Source organism: Ahaetulla prasina, chromosome 7, assembly GCF_028640845.1.
Source record: "Ahaetulla prasina isolate Xishuangbanna chromosome 7, ASM2864084v1, whole genome shotgun sequence".
Taxonomy (NCBI): Eukaryota; Metazoa; Chordata; class Lepidosauria; order Squamata; family Colubridae; genus Ahaetulla; species Ahaetulla prasina.
In genome coordinates, this window is record NC_080545.1 from 74837839 (window position 1) to 74862956 (window position 25118).

At 39.0% G+C, this 25118-nt stretch overlaps 1 protein-coding gene across 1 annotated transcript in view; it reads right to left on the reverse strand.

Annotated features, from left to right (window-relative positions):
• The window catches only part of LOC131202220 (thioredoxin reductase 1, cytoplasmic-like), a 41815-nt gene extending 19123 nt beyond the window's left edge, over positions 1 to 22692 (reverse strand). Inside the window, exons 1-7 of the mRNA XM_058190993.1 lie at positions 22498 to 22692; positions 14866 to 14985; positions 8103 to 8175; positions 7076 to 7195; positions 6358 to 6503; positions 3741 to 3856; positions 950 to 1175 (exon numbers count right to left, since the gene is read on the reverse strand). Coding sequence (XP_058046976.1) covers positions 950 to 1175; positions 3741 to 3856; positions 6358 to 6503; positions 7076 to 7195; positions 8103 to 8175; positions 14866 to 14985; positions 22498 to 22566 — 870 coding nt within the window. The 5' untranslated portion in view covers positions 22567 to 22692. The remainder of the gene's footprint in view (positions 1 to 949; positions 1176 to 3740; positions 3857 to 6357; positions 6504 to 7075; positions 7196 to 8102; positions 8176 to 14865; positions 14986 to 22497) is intronic.
• Positions 22693 to 25118: the final 2426 nt, after the last annotated feature.

Below are 25118 nucleotides of genomic sequence, written 5' to 3' on the forward strand. Positions count from 1 at the left end.
ACCACTATAGTAAGTTGGATTCCATGATACCTCGGAAGCAAACTTTAAGAAAAATGTAATTTAAACATGTATTCATTTGTGTCTGTAACATTCTACAGACACATGGAATTCTGCCTAATGCCTTAAAATTGATTTCTGCCTAAGAATATAATAAACCACTTGGGATTTATGTCTGCCACCAATGGCTTAACGCATCTAGCTACTCATATCATGAAGGGAAAATCTACATATGATAAAATATTGGGAAAAAGTAATGCTAGTGTTCTAAACCAAAGTTGCCTTGTCACTCTTTTTAAGTGTTCAGCCCTGATGGGAGAAAAAGCATCTCAAAGACACGTCAAAGAATTAACAAAGTGCTAAGGTCATTAAGTAGTCAAGGGTTTATTCCTGGATTAAGAATGAGCTACTGGCAATAAGACGAGTAGATAATAGTTTAACCTAGTAAAAGACAACTTCTGATGTTCTACAATATGGATTGTGTTGTATTGTCACTCCATGGATTGCACGTGGACTCAGGTATCAAATTGCAGCCCTTAGAGGAACCACAGATTGTGCCATTGAAATATCTGATTTTCAACAATATGATTTTTTTTCCCCATTGTAAATGTGGGCTGTTACATGCAGAAAAATGGGTGTGCTAAGCGTGAGCCGCAAAAAACATCCACTGCCACTTTTAAAGCCCTTCAACTCCTGAAAAACAAGTTTGTTTTCCAGTGAAATCAGTACGACATCAAACACACCCCATGCAGTCCCAAGGCTGACATTAATTATATATTTAAAACATGAATAATCTATGTCATCCAAAATATTGCTGCTCTTTGGTGTGACTTATAAAAGAAGTTGTGAAAGCCGCAAGCACTTTTGAAGACTTAGGAAAAAGGATTATGAACCACAAAGCATGTTACCATGAAAACCACTTTTAAAATTACTCCTTTTTGGCAAGTCTTACCTTAGTGGGTACATATTTTCTTATGAACTTTATACCATGCTCTTCCATATGTTCTCCTATTTTATTTGCCATATCCTGATCAAAGCCTCTCAGGAGAATGGAACGCACCATGACAGTCACATCTAAGCCAAGCCCAGCAAGAAATCCTGCACATTCAAGAGCAACGTAAGACGCTCCAACCACCAATGTCTTTCCTGGGCAGTAAGGCAGCGAGAAGAGGTCATCACTGGAAAATATATACATAAATTAACTTAGAGACAAAAATGTTAAGGGGAAAAAAGTAAATTGTGATGAGAGATAGGCAATTTCTATATAACATAGAGCAGGGACCTACAGGGTGCTTACACCTAGCCTGCGGGGCCACCTGCCACCTGGAAACAGCAAAGGACCAGCTCGCGATGCCCTTGCCAGCAAAAATGAAGCTTGGGAGGCCCATGCGCAGCCACCCCCCCCAGAGCTCCATTTTCGGCTGCGATGGCTCCTGCAACCCTCTGCCAGTGAAAACAGAACTCTCTTTTCACTGGCAGAGCGCTCAGGCCGCCATAGGCGCCCCCAAGACGAGTGTTGTCAAGCTGGCCATGCCCATCTTGGACACGTTCCCACCTCCCCAAGGTCAAACACAACCCTGATGCAGCCCTCAATGAAATCGAGTTTGACACCCCTGACACAGAGGATTCAGCAGTTAAAATAAGGTTACTATATTCCCCTTTGAACTGCAAATTTCAATCATCCCTTGGAACCAGGGCTAAAGTCATAGATACAGGAATTGCCATTTAACATCTGAAGAGTCCCTGGTTGCCTTTTCTTTCATCAAAGTTTTCTGCCCCCCTGAAGGGACAGGTGGGAAATTTTATTTCCTTGAAGATTTTGAAGTCAACAGACAGATGGCTTATCCTTCCAGGGATAACACTGATCAAAAGGACTCCCTTGTCCAAGTTCATTTCTATGCTGAATATTTTTCTGGTGGCATTTGATAGAATCTTTAATAATTTTAAGAAATATATTTTCAAAGACAATCAAACAGGATGCTTTGCTATTGTATTTTACAGAGACAAACTTTGCTCTAACCCCAAAAAATGTTATGGTGTTATTTTTCTGGCACCACTGCTCTCATTCAAAACTTAACAATTTTCTATGAACATCAGTAAGACCCCTGTTTTCTAACTATTTCTTTATTTGGGGATTATTGTTTATCTCCCTGTGAGTAACATCATAGAGCCTGAGGAAATGTCTTTGCCAGAGGGATAAAAACGGATTATTTTGGTCAATGTCTAGACCAGCGTTTCTTAGCCTTGGCAACTTTCAGATACATGGACTTCAATTGCCAGAATTTCTCAGCCAGCCTGGCTGCCTGGGGAATTCTGGGAGTTGAAGTCTCCTAGTCTGAAAGTTGCCAAGGTTGAGAAACACTGATCTAGGACAACAACATTGGATTGAAGAGAGCTAGAATTATCAAGCTCCTCTTCCACTCTATTTTAGAACCTGCCTTTTTTATCTTATTAGACCTATTGGAAACTTTTTTAGTTGCAATTTGATGCTCACCTTTGAATTTTAGTGATGCTAAAACACTCTGCTTAACAACTAATTCCCACAACACTGTCAAAAATTTACTAAGACTATATTACTATTATTCTTCTCTTCCTTACTAGTATCTATCTCTTCCCACTTATTACTATAACCATGTCGCTTATATCTTTCAATTTATACTGATTTTGTTTCCTAGTATGATTTGATAGCTTATTAGTAACCTTAACTGCTGTATTGTTTTATTCTTGATAAATGTATTTTATTCTCCTTATGTGCACTGAGAGCATATACACTAAAGACGAATTCCTTGTGTGTCCAATCACGCTTGGCCAATAAAGAATTCTATTCTATTCTATTCTATTCTATTCTATTCTATTCTATTCTATTCTATTCTATTCTATTCTATTCTAGTGTAACCTAGAGATCACCAAGATGGGACTGGAAAGCTAAGTGTGTCTTATAGGCTGAATATTCTGAACTGGAACCTCGCCGTCTCCCTTGCCTTTTCAAAGGTGTATGCATCAAGTTTTCATTTGGAAAATATCTGTTTCAAAACGGGTTGTTCCAACCTTATTGAAAGGGCTCCGAGCTCAAAACAGCATAATTTTAATCTTGAAACTAGTATTGCAAGCTCATAATGAGACTCTTTCAAGCTCAAAACAGTTGTTTCAAACCTGAAAGCTCAACACATTACAAATTCTCAACATTTTGCAGGCCATTACTTTTTATATCCGTTAATGCAGGACAATTTTCTCATGGCTTGAATTTTTGAACGATGCAAATATAACTCAGCTTTTCCCCTTCCCTCCCCCTCCCCTCCTTTATGCATTTTGCTTTTGGCTGTACAAAATAGAACTTTGCAAAAACCGAAGAGGTATTTTTAATGGAGATAAGCCAGGTAGGTTCTACGCATACAGCCAATGCAAGAACGGCTTTAAATGTTGGTGGACAAATTCAAAAGGTTAGTCACATGGCTTTGTTTTAATGGTTTCTTGGGACTGTAACCTTCAAAATTCTCAGTTACAATCTGCCGGTTATTATATGAAAGTGTCCTCAAATGCAATTTAAGTTACTCCACAATAGCATCTCCAAGAAAAGGCCTGAAAACTGGTCGTCTGAGGATGAAAAAGAAATATTTTCAATAAGGAACAATTTTACCACAGGAGTTCTATTAAGGAGCAACCTTGTCTTCCAAATGCTACATTTTACCGAACTGCTTTGAGTGTCGTCCTCAAAACACATAAATTCATTTGTTTTATGTTACCTGGTGATGCAATATTCCTTGTCTCCTGGAACGTTGAGATAGCGAGGTCTTTCTCCAGTGGCAATCAGGAATCTTTCTGCTGTGTAAATTTTCTCCACCCCTTTACTATTTGTTGTCTGTAAATAACAGAGCAAGTTTTTTGTCTGGACCCTGAGACAGGAAATCATTCTCCTTATAATGCAGCAAACTCACTTTTCATTGAGCCAAAATTAGACAAAGGGCTGTCTATAGACATGGCTGCTGACACAAATAAGGCATTTGCCCAAGGAACTTTGGAAATCAACTGACATGGCTTAAAAACTATACTTCAGATATTCTGGTAGTTACAAAGAAGGAAATATTCCCCATCTATTCTTTACTTCCCTTGGCAGCAAATCTTGAAAACTCTTTCATTGCATGAGTCCTGTTGCAAGTTATCTTCCTCCTGTAGTCGTCCCCAGAACTACTAAACTAGCTTTTTCTTTTCCTGCAAACCTTCCAGATTTTGCCTGGCTGATACTATTCATCTAAATCCAAAGTGTAAAATCTCTCCCATCACCTCCAAATTTATGGACATCAACCACATTGTTGTCAGCTGCATCTATTATTTCTTTTCCATAGAGACTGATTTGGCCCTCCAGCTGAAATTACATAAAGATCCTGCTGGCAAATAATAGTATACATTATATACCTCAAAGGCTGCCCAGAACTATTAAGGGATGGGGGCAGCGTACGCATTTCCTAAATAACTAATGTTAAGACATGCAGATGAATGAACCTACTTTGAAGATACAGATGATGTTATTAAGAGTGATGCCTACATGGATAGAGACTAGCTGGTATTTCAGTTTATGGCAAGATCTAGGACCTGGCTAGGCACCTCTTTTTCCATTATGCTGTAATTATAGGCTGAGGATGTACTATTTTAGATCAGAAGGCAGTTTTTTTAAAGCAAGTAAAAACTGTTCATGGCTCAGAAAAAACAGTTTAACAGTAACAGAGTTGAAAGGGAGCTTGGAGATCATCTACTTCTAGTCCACCCCCTGCTTATGTAGGAAACCTGTGCTAGGGATTCAAACCGGTGAACTGCTGACCTTTCTGACTGACAAGCAGTATCTTAGCCACAAAGGGGCAGTTAGCCTTCAGCTTTGGAGAATCTTTCTTTTTTTGTATTAGAAGCAAAATGATTCGACAAGCACAGCCAAACACAACAATATCCCCTTTGGACAAAAGAATTCTGATCCCATTTCTTTTTTTTTATTATTTACATTTATATCCCGCCATTCTCCGAAGACTCAGGGCAGCTTACAGTGTGTAAGGCAATAGTCTCATTCTATTTGTATATTTACAAAGTCAACTTATTGCCCCCCCAACAATCTGGGTCCTCATTTTACCTACCTTATAAAGGATGGAAGGCTGAGTCAACCTTGGGCATGGTGGGATTCGAGCCTGCAGTAATTGCAGGCTGCTGTGTTTTAATAACAGGCTATCTTACAGTCTGAGCCACCACGGCCCATTTCTTCCTGCTAAACATTCAGTTCCAGTTACATCCATGCCCAGCTTTTTTTTTTTTTTACAGTGTATGGAGAATTCTTGCTCATCTACAGTAAATCATAGAGAAATTGCTCTATAAGAAGATCCAGATGTCTCTGCTGTCTACCTTTGATACAGATATCTGTTACCGTTAATATTTTTGCTATGTACTTTTTAATAGTTACTGTATACCAAATAGCAATAGCAATGGCACTTAGACTTATATACCACTACATAGTGCTTTACAGCATTCTCTAAGTGGTTTACAATCTGGATCCTCATTTTATTGACCTCAGAAGGATGGAAAGTTGAGTCAACCTTGAGCTGATGAGGATTGAATTCCTGGCAGTGGGCAGAGTCAGCCAGCAATACTGGATTCTAACCACTGCACCACCATGGCTCTAAATACCAGTAGATCCATTGAATTTCATCTCCTACACATTTTTTCTCTATGCATATGCACTGTGTGTGTATATTGACAGGTCAGCAGTAAGATGCAGTAATTTGGCCTCAACCTTGCCATTTGCCTGCTTCCTAGGACTAAGAACGACTGGCCCAAGGTCACCCAGCTGTCTAAAATGGAATTAGAACTCACGGTCTCCTGGTTTCTGGCCTGATGCCTTAACCACTACACCAAACTAGTTTTTCTCTCAGCCTTTGGAAGTGCAAACCTTTCCTGAAAATCCTTGCCAAGAAAAAGGACTTATCTAGGAAATCTCCAAGCATCAAACACAACTGAGCAGAAGAAGAAAAAAATGGTCCCAAGACTCTATGCTTATCCTAGTTCCTAAGACTTAAGACCTTGAACCCAGCTTTGCTTTGATATTTAATCCAAGATCAGGCAAAGGATTAAGGCACTTCCTTGCTGCTAAATAACAGAATTCACTGAATTGGCCCAACTGATAGAAAGATACCTTCAGTCTACTCTTTCAGAAAATGGAGAAGAATCCATGGTATCAGACAAGTATGGCTTATCAGGAAGTACAGTAGGATCTTGTCATTTAACAGATATGCTCCACACCAACTTCCCACACAAGTAAAAGAAATATAAGAGACCCAATGGTAAACAAGTAATGTAACAAAGCTTTCAAAAGAAATCTAGTACCTTAATTGTGTGTGGTCCAGTGAACTCCCCGTAAGCATTTTCATATGTGACCTTATTCTCTCGGAGGGACACTCTATATCCCCAATTCAGAGAGCCAATATGATTCTGAACAGCTTCTGTCAAAGCGCTCCAGCTGTGCTTTATGGCTAAGGATCAAAGGGGGGAAAAAAGAATCTAGCATTCACCTGTGTCTTTAACTTTCTGCAACTAAAAACCTCATTAGAGTGTTACATCGCTGCAGATACATATGATTTTGGTGGTGCTTTCCTTTCTGAAAATTATATTAAATTCTCCTGGGTTTATTAAGCTTTGCTGACACTGTGCAAAGAATAATATTGGTAAATATAGTGAGAAATGTGCAAGTAGTGTACCATCTTCCTCTTAAGCCACTCAAGATTTTATTTCATGCTTGCTTCAAATAAATTATTAGAGAGATCAGTTTTCATAACATTTTGAGGGCTCTGCACTGAGCTCTGTGCTTTAAGCACATTGGAGAATTGCTTCTGTATACCCCAGTTTGGAGGTGGCATTTATGCCTATGGTATTAAATCTTTAAATTAAACGTAACCCACACCGTTCGTTCAACCTAACCCTTCTCCCTGCATTTTAATTTTGCCTTTTATCCCACTGTGCATCCCACCCACCGTCTTTCTATTCCCATGTCATTTCCCCCAAATAATAGCATAACATTCACAGAAATGGAATTTTACATCCTTACGTTTGTCACCCAGCTGCCACCCAAACGTGGGTGCATCTTTTATGGCTTGCCCAAGCAAAGCTGTCTGATGCATCAGCTTTTTAGGGATGCAGCCTACATTTACACAAGTTCCTCCAAGACCTATAAAAGGAAGCATACCAGGATCATTCAGGTGTACATTGCAGAAAACAGAGAAGTAATTCACTGGCAACTTTGTAGGCGAGAATCTTCAACATCCAAGCAATGGAGGAGACCTTTCAGTTCTGTTATATGAAAGCCAAGCAGAACTCTGAGAGCCAGTGTGGTACAATGGTTAAGGCATTGGATTGGGAGCAGGGAAACCCAAATTCTAATCCACTTCTCATTCTAATCAGCCAGGAAAGTTATTGGATGACTTTGAACCAATCACCATCTCTCAGCCCAATCTACTCACAGAATTATTACTGTGGGAAGGAACTAGGAGGAGGAATGATGTCTACTGCCCTGAGCTTCTACACAAAAGTCAGATATGCATCTAATGAAATAAATAAATCCCAAAGAATGTAGCTGGTTTCACATATTGCATTAATCCAGAGTTTACAAAGTCTGTTGAATAAATAGCAATTTGCTGAATTCATGCAACATGCTATTAAGTATAAATCATAGTTTACAAACTACGGTGCCTGGAATATTATAAGTCAAAACCAAGCAAAGTAAATTAGTGTAATGTATGAGCGCAGCCCAATGTGGTATTTCTTCATACCTTATTTCTGTAATGTGCAGATGAAAAACAAAAATTGTTCAGAAGCATAAGGAATAGAATAGAATAGAATAGAATAGAATAGAATAGAATAGAATAGAATAGAATAGAATAGAATAGAATAGAATTCTTTATTGGCCAAGTGTGATTGGACACACAAGGAATTTTTCTTTGGTGCATATGCTCTCAGTGTATATAAAGACAGGATACATTCATCAAGAATTATAAGGTAAAACACTTAATGTTGTTGTAAAAGCAAAACTAATTTGGGGTACTTATTTGTACTAAGACTGAGAACCATCTACTTACCCCAAGTTGTTCCTAAAGGAGTAGGGACGACAAAATCCAGAACCAATACATTCTTGCCAAGTATGGCTGCTTCCTAAAAAAACCAATAAAGAGAAAAATGTGAAGTGGCCGTGCCACTGCCCTCCATTCCTGATTTTTCTTTTCTTTTTTCCCCCTACCACCTCGAATTGATTTATATCTGATGTTTATAAACATGTTCACACAATCATTTCCTCAGTTTTTCTTGATGGGTTTTAAAAATTTATTTTTAACAAAGCTCTTAAATTACCTCAAATCTGTTGATACCTCTCATGCATAGACGATATTGTTCTTTGGGAAAATGAGTTTATCAATGTGTGTCTAGTAACTGAGCTGTAGAACTGTTAATTTGCCTCATCTATTTAACAGAAGGGTGTATTTGTAACTCAAAGATGAACTGAAGAGTTCTTGGTACTCTCCAAGCGTTGTTGTTTGCTCATAGACATTTTATTACCCCAGTAGTATCATCCATGCCTTATCTTTCTTTTCCTCTAACATCTCTTTCCTTCCGTTTTCCACTTTAAGGACACAAAATATCCACTCTATTTTGAAAAATTGAAAACATCCATTCTTTCTCAAGAACAAGTAATTGTGAGGATAAGGATGAGTTGCCAGTGGAAAAACTGAGCACACCAATCAAAAATGGAAAATATAATTCCACTGTAACAGTTTTGGTACAATGGTCATCATGCATCATTGCTATCTAAGTACTGTTATCCTGCTGGATTAGACTCCTGTAAATTGTAGGTCTTCAGATGTGTTGTAGTTAAAAGTTTGTGTTGACTGGGAACTACAGAGCTCTGAATTGGGGAAAGCTGTTTGAAATACATAACCTCCTGAACCATACTAGTAAAACATTATTACAAAGATTTGTTTAAATGTTAGATTACTCCACAATCACCACAACAAGCCAATGTTCTCACCAACTAAAGTTACTTTTAAACTATCTTATTAAAATATACTTTTGTAAATTATATTTACAAAATAGACAAAACAGGCTCATCAGTTTGAGTTGATCAGAAGTATTTTAGCACTGTGAGGTTCTAACAGTTCCTCCTTTCCATCTTTTCTTTTAATGAAAAGATAAGATCCACAGCATTTATTTGAGTGAGAACAGCAATTGTTAGCTGAGCATTGTGATGGCAAAGAAATTGGGGGGGGGGGGCTGGGAATCTAACAACAACTAATTAAATGTCAAGCAATAATTTGGCTGCCTAAATTACCACACTTCTATCAAAGGATGAGAAGTCTTTCCACTAACTAGGTCACATGCTATATAAAATGACAACAATCCAAAACACTGTTTAAAATGAGCTTTATCGTGAGACATAAAGGGACTCCTTTGACCCCTGAGGTATTTGGCAGGTGATTTCAGTATTTGCCTTCACCTACAAATTCAGATGAATCATTACATATAAACCCACCCAGCAATGGTGAATATGCTAATCCCAAATGGTTTACCACAAGTTAGAGGAACAAACTGTTCATTAGCGTTTCTTCTCTTTCCTTTTTAAAGGTCAATCCTCAAAGGAACCATGTTTGAAAAAAAAAATAAAGCTGCCAATCCTTGGTTTGGAAAAAGCTAATCACTTCTCACATTTCTCTTTGTTAGATTTCTATCCCATCTTTCTTACAGCAGTCAAGGCTCCCTGCCCAATTGTTGTTGTTAGTTGCGAAGTCATGTCACGACCCCATGGACAATGTTCCTCCAGGTCTTCCTGTCCTCTACCATCCTCCGGAGTCCATTTAAGCTCATGCCAACTGATTCAATGACTCCATCCAGCCACCTCATTCTCTGTCGTCCCGTTCTTCTTTTGCCCTCAATCGTTCTCAGCATTAGGTTCTTCTCCAGTGAGTCCTTCCTTCTCATTAGGTGGCCAAAGTATTTGAGTTACATGCCCAATACTCCTTCCAATTTTTCTTACATCCTACAAAGGAGGTTGGGTTGATAAATTGTGACTAGCCTGAAGTCAGAGAATGAACCTCTGTGAGTGAGACATACAATCAGAGTCTTACAGGTTCCAGTCCAATACCTGAATTACTAACACTTCCTCACCTTGTTTGCAATAAAAAGCATCTTAAAATCATGAAGATTTTAAACAGACAACTGATACGGGTCCTCGGTTCACATTGGGAGTAATACCCTGACCATCACATCACAATTATTTGGAAAAGAAAGATATTAAGTATACTCATTTCCTGCCTAACAAGTGGAATATTTAATTTGGCTTTAATAGGTATCAAAAGTATTTGATAGGATTAGTGACTACTTAAAAGTCTAATACTTGTTATTTCTTTCCCAACGTCTATTGGCATCTACCAGGCAGATGTTCCAAAACCAACGTTGTCTAGACCTCCAGGAGTAAATTGTGTGCATCTAATCAAAGTCATACGAACACTTTAATGACAACGCATGCATCCTGAAGTGAGTCCATCACACCATGAAGTGAAATACAAGTTCATCATTGTGCATTACCCCTTTTCCATTTGTGCATACCAAGTAGCTAGGTAGGCTATTAGTTTAGTTTGTGGCTAGGTAAAGCCCTTGAAAATAACTTAGCTTCATGGAAAATTGAAAAGTTGACCTATGATTTCTGCCTAGTCTAGGCAGTTCACAACATAGTTGCTGTCATGCGTATAAATATAGGTAAGCTGATGAGAGTAACTGATGCGGCATTTTGTCAAAGGACTCTTTGGATCTCAGTTCTGCTCAGTTTCTAAACAAAGCTACATTCACTGACAAATGGAAGGAATCCTTCTTCCTTCCCCAACCACCCATGAGACTCTGATGGGATGTGGAAGTTTCAAATTCCTGAAGAATTCATCATTGCAGACAAAAACAAAAAAAGAGCATACACATATCAGCTCAATAGTAAAAGTTGCCATGTTTATTGTGGCTTAAATTTTGAAGATCAGGACCTATTTTATTAAATGTATGTCTAAGCTGGTATATATATATATATATTTGTTTTCTGAGGTTTTCACGGGTGTTTGTATATAGGTCTTTGGTTGTTCGGGTTTTCTCCCGCGTAAAATTGGAAGTGTCTTGGCGACGTTTCGACGAAGTCTCATTCGTCATCTTCAGGCTTCAGCTTCGTGCTTCTGGGAGCAATGTGTGATCGCAGCTGTTTCTTCCTTTTAACTGCTAGTGGGGGTTTGAACTGATTGGGTGGGAGCTTGGCTGTGCTCTGATTGGATGGGGGTTTTTCTGTGCTCTGATTGGCTGGGGGTGTGTCCTGTGTTGGTGGGGGCTTGGTTGTGCTCAGTCTGGTCTGTGCTGCAGGGGGATTTGAGCTGGTGAGCTGCATAGCTGTTGTTTGGCTTTGTGGTCGTGCTACATCTTCATAGTGGGTGTCAGTCTGCTGCATGAATGGATTGGAGGGGTTTGAAATGGCGAGGAATGACACCAGACCCACACTCACAAGGTCCACACAGCTGTTTCTTCCTTTTTAACTGCTAGTGGGGGTTTGAACTGATTGGGTGGGAGCTTGGCTGTGCTCTGATTGGATGTGGGTTTTTTTGTGCTCTGATTGGCTGGGGGTGTGTCCTGTTTGGGTGGGGGCTTGGTTGTGCTCAAATTAGTCTGAGTTGCAGGGGGATCTGAGCTGGTGAGCTGCACTGCTGCTGTTTGGCTTCGTGTTCGTGGTCGTGCTACATCTTCGTAGTGGGTGTCAGTCTGCTGCATGTATGGATTGGAGGGGTTTGAAATGGCTAATGTTGCAGCTGCGGTCTGGCTTCTGGTCCTTGGTCGTGCTTCCTGATCAGTGTGGGTTTGGGTGTGCTTTCTGGGTGGATGTGTGGTGGTGACATCCTGTGTGGACCTCGTGAGTGTGGGTCTGGTGTCATTCCTTGTGTTAGGGACACGTTTGTCAATAAGGGCAGGTTTCCAAATGGCTGGTAGGCGGGAGGTATCATTCGTCGAAACGTCGCCAAGACACTTCCAATTTTACGCGGGAGAAAACCCGAATAACCAAAGACCTACATACAAACACCCGCGAAAACCTCAGAAAACAAATATATATATATATATATATATATATATAGGTCTTTGGTTGTTCGGGTTTTCTCCCGTGTAAAATTGTACAATTTTACACGGAGAAAACCCAACAACCAAAGACCTATATACAAACACCAAAGACCTATATACAAACACCGTGAAAACCTCAGAAAACAAATATATATATATATATATATATATATATATATATATATATATATATATATATATATATATATATATATATATATATATATATATATATATATATATATATATATAAAGGAGAATCAGAGTAGACAATAATACAAGGGACAGGAGTCCCACATTATTATGCAATCAAAAAAAACCTAAACACACAAAAAGAAAAAAAAACCTGTGATCCTTGTTAATTACTATGGAACTAACAAAGGCAAGACATCTCTTTTATGTTATACCACAATTTAAAAAGGGACAATTAATTTTACTGGGAGGCTCATCAAGCTAATCTCTGTTAGCTAAGACCAAGCTTGCAGATATGATACTAACTCAGCAGTTTGATGTAGCAGCTTCCCTTTGAAAGTCAACCCATCCCTTCTTTGGAACTAAAATGTGGCCTAGATGTCCTAGAAAATCCAGAGACAAAAAAATGCTTCCCGCTAACTCGTGCTTTGTAAGGATGTCATGTCATTAGTTTGTTGATTGGCAGAAAACCTGTCCTGTTGGGTTACTTACGAGGTAACTTCTAGACACATGGGAAGACCAAAAGCAAATACTGCTTCCTGTATTTTCAAGGTCCCTGGGGTCACAATCACTCCTAACTCAGCAAGAAGCTAAAAACTATCATAACGCCTGTGTTCTCCAGAATACCCATTCTTCCTACTTAACTAAGGCAAATGTTTATTCTTTTGATGGCTCTCCTATTTTAGGAGTAGTACTGCTGTTATATCCTATCTGGTTATTCCTTGCAAATCAAACTAGCTTCAGAATCAGAGACAGAAACAGGGATCCTGCCAGATTCAGAAGGATTACTATCTTGCCAGCAAATATATTTGTTATATTCTTTAAAAGTGCTGCAGGAGCTCTATTTGAAACATGAGTTTCTGTATCATTTTTATGTTGGGAACAAAACCACTACAGTAAAATATCTGTAGAACTGGCTTAGAATGGATATCATCACTACAAGTGTTATACTAGTGATGATAGAAGAATTATGACCATAACTATATAAAATGGACAATTTACGAAGGAAGTACGCATCTTGCTTTTTTTTTTAGTCTATCCAAGCTTGGAAAATTGCAAAGCCATAATTTAGTCATGGACTACTCCGTCTACTTTGAATGGTCAAAGGATCAAGTCCTGATTTTTTTTAATTAGCACTGAAAAGATTTCCTGCCTGAAATCCTGAGGCACTTTCCGTAAGCAATACTAAATTAGATGGTCCAACTCAATATATATTAACTTAATGTATTATTGTAATATAATGCTATGGTTTTATGTTAACTTTGAATTGGTCTTCTAGTTGATGGAAGGATTAAAGATGAACAAAGTTCTGGGGGAGAGTTCTACATTCTAGTAGTAGGTTGAAATAGTTTGCTTTCTCCAGCATACCAAAATACACCAAAACCCCAATGAAATACACAAGACGTTATACTGAATCAACCAGACTAATCTTTCAAGCTACCAACCACAACTCTAGAACAGCATGAACCTCATCTAGACCACCAATACCCATAAGTCCATTTTAATTACTATTGGAAAGGAGAATGTAAATGAAGCAAGAAAGTTCCTTCTAGGAAATTACATTGTACTAACGATCAAAGATAATATACTGTAACTGCTGTGCTATTTAACAAGGGCTGTTGGTATATTTCAATTTCTATTTTCAATCTGGCCCACTTCAGACATTTACGGTTGGCAACCACGTTTCTAATGCAGCTGGATACATATTTTATTTAAAAATATAAATACGATACTTTAGATGAAAAGGGAATTCAAATCTTTTATCCTTCAAAACTATTAATACATCTCACATTTTATTCATACCAAAACAATTAATGGGAAAATATTGTTACACGTTTCCCCACGAAGGTAAAATAATAGACAGCTAATTATTTTTCTTTTATTTTAACAGATTCTAAAACAAGATGAATGGTTTATTAATTAAATATGTTTCAAATAATTCTCTTTAGATCAGTTTTTCCGGTCTTTTGCTCTCCAGTTGCCAAAGATTATGGTGAAAAGCCATTGCTAAAATATATGGAAGACTGAGAAGGGCAGACTTTAATATATATTCAACTGATAACTATCAAGAGACATGGCTAGATTTCAGTTCAATGTAATTCTGCTCTTTCGTTAGGTTTGTATCATTTTTTTTTCAGAGGGATTCTCAAAGTATTTGAAAAACACTCCTTGACACGGATCTATTCTATATGGAATAGTTTGAGGTTATCCACAGGGCTGTATAGTAATTTCCCCTGCCACATTGATTATATATAATATAATATAATTATATAGCACAGTTCTCCAATCTGGTGTCTTCCAGATGTGTTGCAATTAAAATTACTGGATTTCTTAGTATGGCTAACCTAGATGGCTGGAAGCTGATTAGGAAAGCTGTCTGAATCGATTGTAAAATGTGTTCTGCATTCCACAAACCAAACTGTGGCTTATCAAGAGAGAACTCATTTTCTAGACTCTGCTAAAACATATTGGAACAAATTCTAGCTATCAGAATGTTTTTTGTGAATCTAGCTTGGTCGATCTTACCTTTGAAGCTGCCAGTCCACCAGAACCTCCTCCAATGACAATCAGATCATAGTCATATGAAGTCTGTTTCGTTTGCCTGTTTCCTTCAAGTAGTTTAAGAAAAGCTCCTTCACGGTATACCTGAACACAGAAAATATAGAAACTGATCAATATCACTCAAAGGTGAAGTGGAAAAATTACTACTTCATGAAAAGAAATCTGGAGGGAAAAAATGGTAAACTTAGAGGTGGGGAGTAATTTGGACACTACTAGGAAAAGAAATATAGGGGCGCGGTGGCACAGGGGCTAAGACGCTGAGTTTATTGATCGAAAGGTCAGCAGTTCAGTAGTTCGAATCTCTAGTGAGCTCCCGAGACTTGTCCCAGCTTCTGCCAACCTAGCAGTTCGAAAGCACATAAAAAATGCAAGTAGAAAAATAGGTACCACCTTTGGTGGGAAGTTAACAGCGTTCCGTGCGTCTTTGACGTTTAGTCATGCCAGCATATGACCACAGAGACATCTTTGGACAGAGCTGGCTCTTCAGCTTTGAAACTGAGATGAGCACCGCCCCCTAGAGTTGGGAACGATTAGCAAGATAACTGGCAGGGTTTAATTCCATCTTTATTTGAACTACTGTGAGACAAATGTGCAGACTTCTGTACCACCTTGCTTTCCAAATACCTGCAAGGTAGATATGCCATCCCAGCCTACAGTGTTTTACGTCATGTGTAGCTCATTCCTTAAATGCTCCAAATCAATGGATTGAGGTTCTGCATATCAGGGGCTACGTGCATTAGTTATATAAATACTGTTCTATTGATAGAACATAGCATAATAGGATTGGAAGGGACCTTGAAGATCTAGTTTAACCCCATGCTCGAACGGGAGACCCTATACTATTCTGGACAAATGGCTGTCCAATCTCTTCTTCAAAAACCCCAGTGATGTAACACCCACAACTTCCGGAGGCAAGCTGTTCCACTGATTAATTGTTCTCACTGTCAAGAAATTTCTCCCTCATTCTAGATTGGATCTCTGTTTAATGACCTTCCATCCATTACGTATCTTGCCCTCAGATGCTTTGGAGAATAGGTCAACTCCCTTTTCTCTGTGATAGCTTCTCTTCAGATAGTAGTACCGAAATACTATTATCATGTCCCTGTTAGTCCTTCTCTTCGTTAGACTAAACATACCAGATTCCCTCAATTGTTCATTATATGGTTTAGCCTTTTGTTTAGCCATTTAGTCTTTTTTAACTTATGGTACCTCTCTGTTTCTGCAGAAAAAAATATTTCAGTTAATACAAGATACAGCTTCCATAAACCCTTGAAATAACAAAAAAACAGTGCATTTTATAGCTTGAACATATATTCAGAGATGTATCTTTAAATAATGCTGTTTTCTCATTTTGTTCTTGAATGATGCCCTATACCAGGGGTCTCCAACCTTGGCAACTTTAAGCCTGGAGGACTTCAATTCCCAGAATTCGGGGAGTTGAAGTCCACCAGCCTTAAAGTTGCCAAGGTTGGGGACCCCTGCGCTATACAGTACTCAGAAATGTTGTCATTTGCCAAGAAATACTCTCTTAGATCAGGGGTATCAAACTTGCGGGCTGTGGGCCGAATGTGTCACATGCTGGCCACGCTCACCCCTGGTTTAGCGAAGGAGGGAAAAGTGTTATGTTGTGTGACAACGATATTATGATGTGAGTTTGACACCCGTCTTAGATAGACGAGAGCTAAAAGGAGCTTGGCCCCATTGTAATTCATAACAGGAGAAGCCTCTAAAATCAAACTCCAGTAAGGGATATCTCTGGGAAGGAAGCTGCTTAAACTTCCAAAACCTCCACTGGGAATGCAACTAAACCTTATCAGGATCACCTATAAAATAAAAGGTTTATGGGCAGCTACCTCTGTTTAGAATCATGTTTTAACAAAACTTATATATGTTTAGATATATTATTTTACTGTTCCACACTGTTCAAACAGAAAGGAAGTTAGGAAGAGCGATTTCAATCAAATACAGCTCTTTCTCCCTAAGATTTAATCAATATTTTCTTTTCAGCCTCTACATCTTTCCTCTGATAAGATTAAATAGTTTAAATGGTTCTACAGCCTCTTTAAATGGTTTATACAGGGAAAAATAGGTGCACCTGCATCTAATAAGGCTGTAATTCTGGTCTACAATTTCCTTTGCAAAAACACTGGCAAGCAGAAGAGAATGGGTTATTAAGTGATAAATCTTAAATGTAATTCACTTCACTGACTCATTGCATTCATAAACAAAATGGGATTTATCTCAGGAATATCTAGGCATCCTAAATTATTACCAAGCTTGAGTAACTAGTTTGCTAGAGCAGGGATTCTAGTCTGAGATATGTTCCGTGCATTTTCCAATAGCTGCAGGCACTTGGTCAAAAAATGATAAATATGCTTCCATAATGTTAGTTCTTTGATATGCCCATGAAGATTTAATATGCTTCTCCTAGAAGTCATGGGATTAATATGAAAGGATAAGGAAACTGACATAGACCCAAGTTGTTTGCCGGAGAGAAGCAATGTTTATGGGAAGAAAAAGACTTAACTGACTGGCAAAAGAGAGAGTGTTCATTGTAGTTTTAAGGAACAATTCATATAAAAATACTTTTTAAAAGCAGAAATATTTGCTCATGCTTCGCAAACCTGATTAACTCAAAGTGCGCCGCTAAATCAAAGAAGAATTTGGCTCTTAATCCATGTAGATAAATTAGCTGCCATTTTTCTTTTTAAAAATTATCTTTCAATTATCTTTCAATAAATATCCTCTTGGACATTTTCTAGTCTTCCACTAATTTTGACAATCCCCAAGATTAAATCAGCAATTACACTTATAAGGTCAGCAATGTAGCTGCATATTGACATATCACCCTTTGTAGTAGATATTTTAAAAGGTTTTTTTAAATATATTCTTGTTTTTATTGTGTTGTTGGCCACCCAGAATTGGTTGGGTAATGAGATTTATTTATTTATTTATTTTATTTATTTATTTGATTTGATTTGTATACCGCCCTTCTCCCGAAGGACTCAGGGCGGTGTACAGGCAAGATAAAACCAACAATACAAATATACACGTTAAAATACCTTTAAAAAACTTATTTAAAATTAGCCTGAAGTTAAAAATTACCGTCAATTAAAACCCCATTTAAAATTGCTAAAATTCACTTTTAAAATCCAATTTAAGCCAGCCCCGCGCGAATAAAAAGATGTGTCTTCAGTTCGCGACGGAATGTCCGAAGGTCAGGTATTTGACGTAAACCCGGGGGAAGCTCGTTCCAGAGTGTGGGAGCCCCCACAGAGAAGGCCCTTCCCCTGGGGGCCGCCAGCCGACATTGTTTGGCGGACGGCACCCTGAGAAGTCCCTCTCTATGGGAGCGTACGGGTCGGTGGGAGGCATGTGGTAACAGCACATGCTGTAGATGGGCAGCATATAAATTTAATAAATAAAATATTGTGTACAATTCAGTATCCTGAGTCTTTATCAGTACAGTACAGGTAGTCCTCCATTTATGACCACAATTGAACCCAAAATTTATGTTGCTAAGTGAGAATTTGTTAAGTGAGTTTTGCCTCACTTTATGACCTTTCCTGCCATAGTTAAGTGAATCATTGCAGTCATTAATAATGTTCTTGTTAAATGAAACTGGATTCCCCACTGATTTAGCTTGTCAGAAGGTCACAAAAGGATCACCTGATCCTGGACACTACAACTGTCATAAATATGAACAGATGCCAAGAATCTGAATTTTGATCACATGTCCGTGGGGATGCTGCATGGTCATATGTGTGAAAAACGGTCATAAGTCCCTTTTTTCAGTCCATAGTAACTTTGAGCTGTCACTAAATGAACTGTTGTAAGTTAAGAACTAGCTGTATGTATACATCTTAATTTGTGGGATATAGGCAGTGGTGAATTGCTCACGGTTCAGTCCGGTTCTATAGAACCTGTAGTAAAACCGGTGGGAGGCTCCGCCCACCCACCACGACATCATCATGGGTGATCTGCGCATGCGCAAAAGTGTGCATGCTCCCACTGCGAACCGGTAGTAAAGGTAAGTGGACCCACCCCCGGATATGGGTAAGGGTATGCTGTCTTCCAAAATTATAGATCCTTGTTTACACAGAATAATGCGAGCGCAAAAATGGCCTTTGGTTGTACCTGTAAGATACTAAACAAAATTGGCAAAACTGACTGATACACCCCTTATTTCATTTATCTAATGAAAAACCCCTACACAAAAGTTTCAATACACCACAGTTAGGATAATAAGCTTATCTTAAGACAGTGATATATGGAGCTTTGGAAGACAAGAGGATGAAGTAGTAAAGGTAAAATGAAAGAGTAAACAAAATGGTAAAAAAAAAAATAGGTAGGCTTTGTGTCCACAGAAGTAAAAGGAAAGGAAAGCATAGATCTAAAGGTGGCTTGACTGTAAGCAGAAATGATATGCAGGTTTAATTATAAATTGAATGGCCTATAGCAGGGGTGTCAAAACTCGATTTCATTGAGGGCCGCATCAGGATTGTGTTTGATGTCAGGGGGCTGAGGTGGGTGTGGCCAGCTCCATGTTGCTCCACAGGCTCTGTTTTCGCTGCCAGAGGGTTGCAAGAGGCTGTTGTGGCTGAAAACAGCCCGGGCAGGCCTTGCGTGACCTACCCGAGCTCCATTTTTGCTGTCAGAGGCACCACGAGCCAGTCCTTCACTTTTTCCAGGGCAGCCCTACAGGCCAGATCTCAGCACTCCCTGCCCGCGGGCCTTGAGTTTGACACTCCTGGCCTATAGTATATGTCAGAAAATAGGAATTAGTAGCATAGACTTTGCTAGGAAGGTATCTGAAATTTGAATCCATAAGGTGGATAAGTTGCATGTTGTGCTTCAATGAAAATGAAACGACCAGATAAACCAGGAAAACTGAACATTCTAGAAGCATACAATGCAAGGCAAACAATTATTTCATTGGGGGCATGATTAAATAGTTGAGAATGGGATTGGGAGCAAGGGAATTAATATACAGTCAGTCCTCAACTTACAATCATTAGTGAATTACTGTGACAAATCATGCTGGTCATTAAGCAGATCACCACATGACCACATCTAAAAAAAGACCTTTTGTTGCAGCAGTTAATTGGATCACCATGGTTATGAAGTGAATCTGTTGTCATAACAGGCATTTTTTGCTGAAATAGGAAGGCCTAAATTGTGGTCGCATGACCTCAAGATGCAACAAACAATCATTAAAGTGGGCCAGTTGCTGAACACTAAAAATACAATGACATGATTGTCGGGGAGGGGTGGCCGTTAGAACTTTAAATTTAAGCCATAAGTAGCCCTGGGGAGGTACAATGTAACTTTGAATGGTTGTTATGCAACTGGAGTACCTGTATATGTTTTTTTTAAAAAGGACAGATGAAATAATGTATCGGTGACGACAGATACAAAATCTGGAAAGATCCTTTTCTGGCTATGTCAAAAGTGGTTACATAGAGGAAAAAGAAAAAAGATTAAAGATTAAAAAAAATAAAAGTATGATTGCAGAAAAAATATAAGATGTATGAAAAGATATGGAATCGTTTTCTAACATACTGAATGGAAGGTAAATATCAATATTAGGATTCAAGAAAAAATGATGAAAATAAAAATTATCAAAATGTTGAATGGTTTAAGTGGTCAAGCACTGAAGTTTGCATATGGTTTGTTTACAGACTTGCTGTTTAATCCACAAAGACTGCCTGAGATGATTGGGAAAATGCTGTTATTGCTTTCCTATTAAAAAGAAAGAAAGAAAGGTAGCAAGAGTGAAGGTTAACAATGGTTTGTTACTTGTGCCCAAAAAAAAGGACTTTGGCAGAACTGTGATTGAAAGGTACAAAAGATTATGACAATGTGCAAATTTGGGGAATCGAGTGTGACATTATGCCAGAGATATTTTGGAGCTTCAACAGATCGCTGTGAAAAGTATGGATGTGAGAAAATATTGCACAATGTAAAGAAACCATGTGTTGAATGAAATGAGTCTGTCTGATAGAATATTATGCACGAACATAGAATCAAGGTTGGCTGTTGAATGGGATACAGAAGTATACAATGGGAGTAAAGCATGAGTGAGAATAAACAAGATGTGTTATAAATTGATCGGTACTAAGCAGGGAAGCTGAAGCTCAAATACTGTGGCCACCAAATGAGAAGAGACGACTCAATGGAAAAGACCCTGATGTTGGGAAAAAGTGGAAGCAAATAGAAAAGTGGACGGCAGAAGACGGTTAGATGGTATCATCAAGTCAACAAACATGAATTTGGGCAAACTTTGGGAGACAATGGAGGAGGGTCCATGGGTTTGCGAAGAGTCAGACACGACTTAGCAACTGATCAATCACAGTAAGGAATAAGGCCAGGGTGGTTGTTTAATGCATTTGTGGGTAAGTGTATAAGGGATGCTTGGGCAATGTTAGAAGTCCTGTGGGATTGGAGGTATGAAGGTACATGTACTGCACTTTTGAAGGCAGATGGTGCCAGGGTATAGGCTAAGAATCCTAATGATTTGCAGTTAATGTTAAGATTGATGCACTAAGGAAAATGCACCTGAAATTCATTATACTAAAGACCAAGGCAGTTGTGTTTGCTGCATGAATTATAAAGTATACATAAATGTGCTCCTCCCTTTCCCCCCCCCCCATACACACACACAACTACAAGCCAATTTATAGACCAAGTATGAACTGTGTAGTTTAGCAGTATTTTTATTAAGACATGAAATGGAATGGGACATTTTAAGATATGCAAATACTATGTACCATTAAAAAAACCCAGAAGTATAGTAGCAGCTTTTCGGACTAACGCATTTTATTAAAAAGCTCAGGCTTTGTGCAAAAGAATGAATGGACCCAAGCTTGACATGAGGACTCAAAATAAGGACAAAGTAATATTAGAGCATCCTAACCAATTAACGTGTAATGCAACCTTTTAGCCCCTTCAAAATCTCGGACAGCCCAGTGTTGTTGCACATCCTCCTGAAACTCAAATTGCTATCAACCTGTTTCCCTCATTACTTATGCCTTCGGTTCTCTCAGAACTTATGTGTACAGATGTGGCATCAGCAACCAATTTACTTTGCAAAAGGTTTGAAAGCCTGTACATTTCCCCTACCCTGCACCCAAAATGCCTGCAGAGTTTCTAAGCTACAGCATCAAGTGTCCAAAGATCTGTGACTGATTACAGATTGAATCTGATTACAATCTCCATGGGAGAGCCAGAGGGCAGATCCTTTGGAGAGGGCAGATCATCAAAGCAGATTGGCAGGAGAGGGAAAGCCACCTCTCTCTGAACTCCTATCAGAAGTCCCATGGAGTTCAATTGGACCCGTACCCTCAAGGAAAAGCGGAAGAAAATGACCCCGAAATCAACGAGGGATGCCTGAGACTTAGTTCGGCTAGAATGCACACAGCATTAAGCAAGCTGCTCCCTCCCCGCCCCCCATCCGATCGTTTTATTTCAATATCTCAATCCAGCGTGCTATAAACGGGAGTTGTCGCCCCAGAACATCTGGAAAACCCCATGTTCGGAGGAGAGAGCCAACTCGCCCCGCACCACTAAATCACCGGCGCACATTTGGTTCCCTACCTTCACAGTCCGGTCGTAGCCGCCTACATACTGCTTTCGGACAAACACGGCAGGCAAAGAAGGCTCCATCGTGAGTTCAAAGAGCGCGTTTCTCAGTTGATGCCCATGTTCTGCAAGACAAAAATCAGACGAGAGAGGAAGAAACGCGCCGGCTGGGAGCTCCGCCTTTTTATGGATTAAACGATAGAGGCCCCGCCGGGAGAAGGCGGGACTCCGGACGCCCAACGCCGGGCGCGATTCTTGGTAAATTGCTTAAAAGGGTCCGTGAGTCACTCGCCAGTAAGCATGACTTGCTGGTTTTTGTTGTGATTTTTCCCCCCCTCCTCGCTTCACGTCACAAATCTGATATCCTAACTTCAGATTTCAAGACTGTACTTTGTGCTTTGGGGCAATTGCAGAAGCCCCAGCAATGTACGCGTCATCCTATAGTAGACATTTCCACCTGCAATTCTGCGCTCCCACCGGCCGTTCGGAAGCGGTACCCTTTGAGTTCAAGAAGGCGCGGCCCGTTCGTTTCAAGGAAACGGGTACAGAAATGCAACCTTTAGTACAGCATATGCTAGGCGTGATTTGGAGTGCAAAGCACATAATCCCCAGCCAGTATGTCTCAGAGTTATGGGAAATGGATTCCAACAGTTCAAGGCAGTCCTCAGTTGGCCAAAGCTGGAATGTGCAATTTGGTCAATTTCTATCTGGCATAAAAAAGACACATTTTTAAAAATATTCTCTTGAGGATTTGGGATGTTAATCTCTTTGGACAGAGCTTGAAGTTTGGCATTTTCTCCTCCTAACAAAATACTATGAAATCAGAATGTTTTCCTAGCAGAAGAGTATAGAGGCTGTGTTCATTCAACACACTAAGCCAAAATAAGACAAAGTACATTAGAATAGAATAGAATAGAATAGAATAGAATAGAATAGAATAGAATAGAATAGAATAGAATAGAATTTTTTTTTATTGGCCAAGTGTGATTGGACGCACAAGGAATTTGTCTTGGTGCATATGCTCTCAGTGTACATAAAAGAAAAGATACATTCATCAAGGAACAACATTTACAACACAAATGATGGTCAATATATCAATATAAATCATAAGGATTGCCAGTAACAAAGTTACAGTCATACAGTCATAAGTGGAAAGAGATTGGTGATGGAAACGATGAGAAGATTAATAGTAGTGCAGATTTAGTAAATAGTTTGACAGTGTTGAGGGAATTATTTATAGCTTAGAATGATGCATGTGTTCCTGTCATATGACAAGTTGTGGGTTACCATGATTTTTTGAATGAGCTGCAGTTGGCTGAGTTCATATAATATGTTAAGTTTCTGACCAACAACTAACTGTATATACAAAACACTATGTACCAAAATTAACAAAAAGTGTGCCGTCAAAGAAAATAACTTCAAAAGGACAAAAATAACTGACAGTAAAGATCATAGAAAAATATCATTTCTATAGAAGCGTTATTTTAATACTAACAGTTTTATTGAAGAAAGGGCAAGACCAAAAAGATGCAGATTGTGAGATGTTGAAAGAGAGGTAACAGTCAGGCATGCTGGCACCAAAATAATCGGCAATAAAGCAATGGCTGTGATCAGACAGCATGGTTTGCTAAGGGTAAATAACTATAGGTAGTCCTCGACTTAGAACAGTTCATTTAGTGACTGTTCAGAGTTACAATGGACTGAAAAAAGGGACTTATGACTGTTCTTCACACTTACGACCATGCAGCATCCCCACGGTCATGTGATCAAAATTCGGATACTTGGCATCTGGTTCATAATTTATGAAGCTGCAGGGTCCAGGGATCAGGCGATCAGCTTTTGTGACCTTCTGACAAGCAAAGTCAATAGGGAATCCAGATTCGTTTAACAACGATGTTATTAACAACTGCAATGATTCACTTAACAACCATGGCAAGAAAGGTTGTAAAATGGGGCAAAACTCAGTTAACGAATTCTCACTTAGCAACATAAATTTTGGGCTCAACTGTGGTCATAAGTCGAGGACTACCTGTACTGCCAATTGTCCATGCAGCCCTCCCAGCTGATGCACGGGAGGCTGGCAGAGAGAGAAATAATGTACAAATTAATTATACGTTATCCTGGATACAAAGATGAACAGCAGTATAAAATGTATTAAAGGGAATATATACCTTGGAATATGCTGGCATTAGTTAGTTAGCATTATGGAATAATCCTGAACACCAAATATGCCTTTGGGACATCCAGAGAGGGTTAAAAGTTAAAATGGAAGCTGAAATCAAACTGTTGAAGTCCAGCCCCCAACTACGTTTGTCAATCAGAATTTTGTGGCTAACATCTTAACTTTTACACACACACACACTCGGACACCCGTGGACTCACACACGGACATCTCCACCCGGATGATGTATCATAGATGATAGGAGGAGGATGCTTTGTTGATGAATTTATATTTATTCCTCTCTTTAATTACGAATGTAAAAAATAAAATAAGCTTCTAGCATACCTTTCATTTTCTAACAATGCTTTCAGGTCCAACAGCTATTTACAGAAAGCAAACACTCTGGGTGATGCAATCTAACCAGACAAAGGGGTAAAAGTAATAAGGTTGGGGTAGATTACAGGGTGGGGTAGAT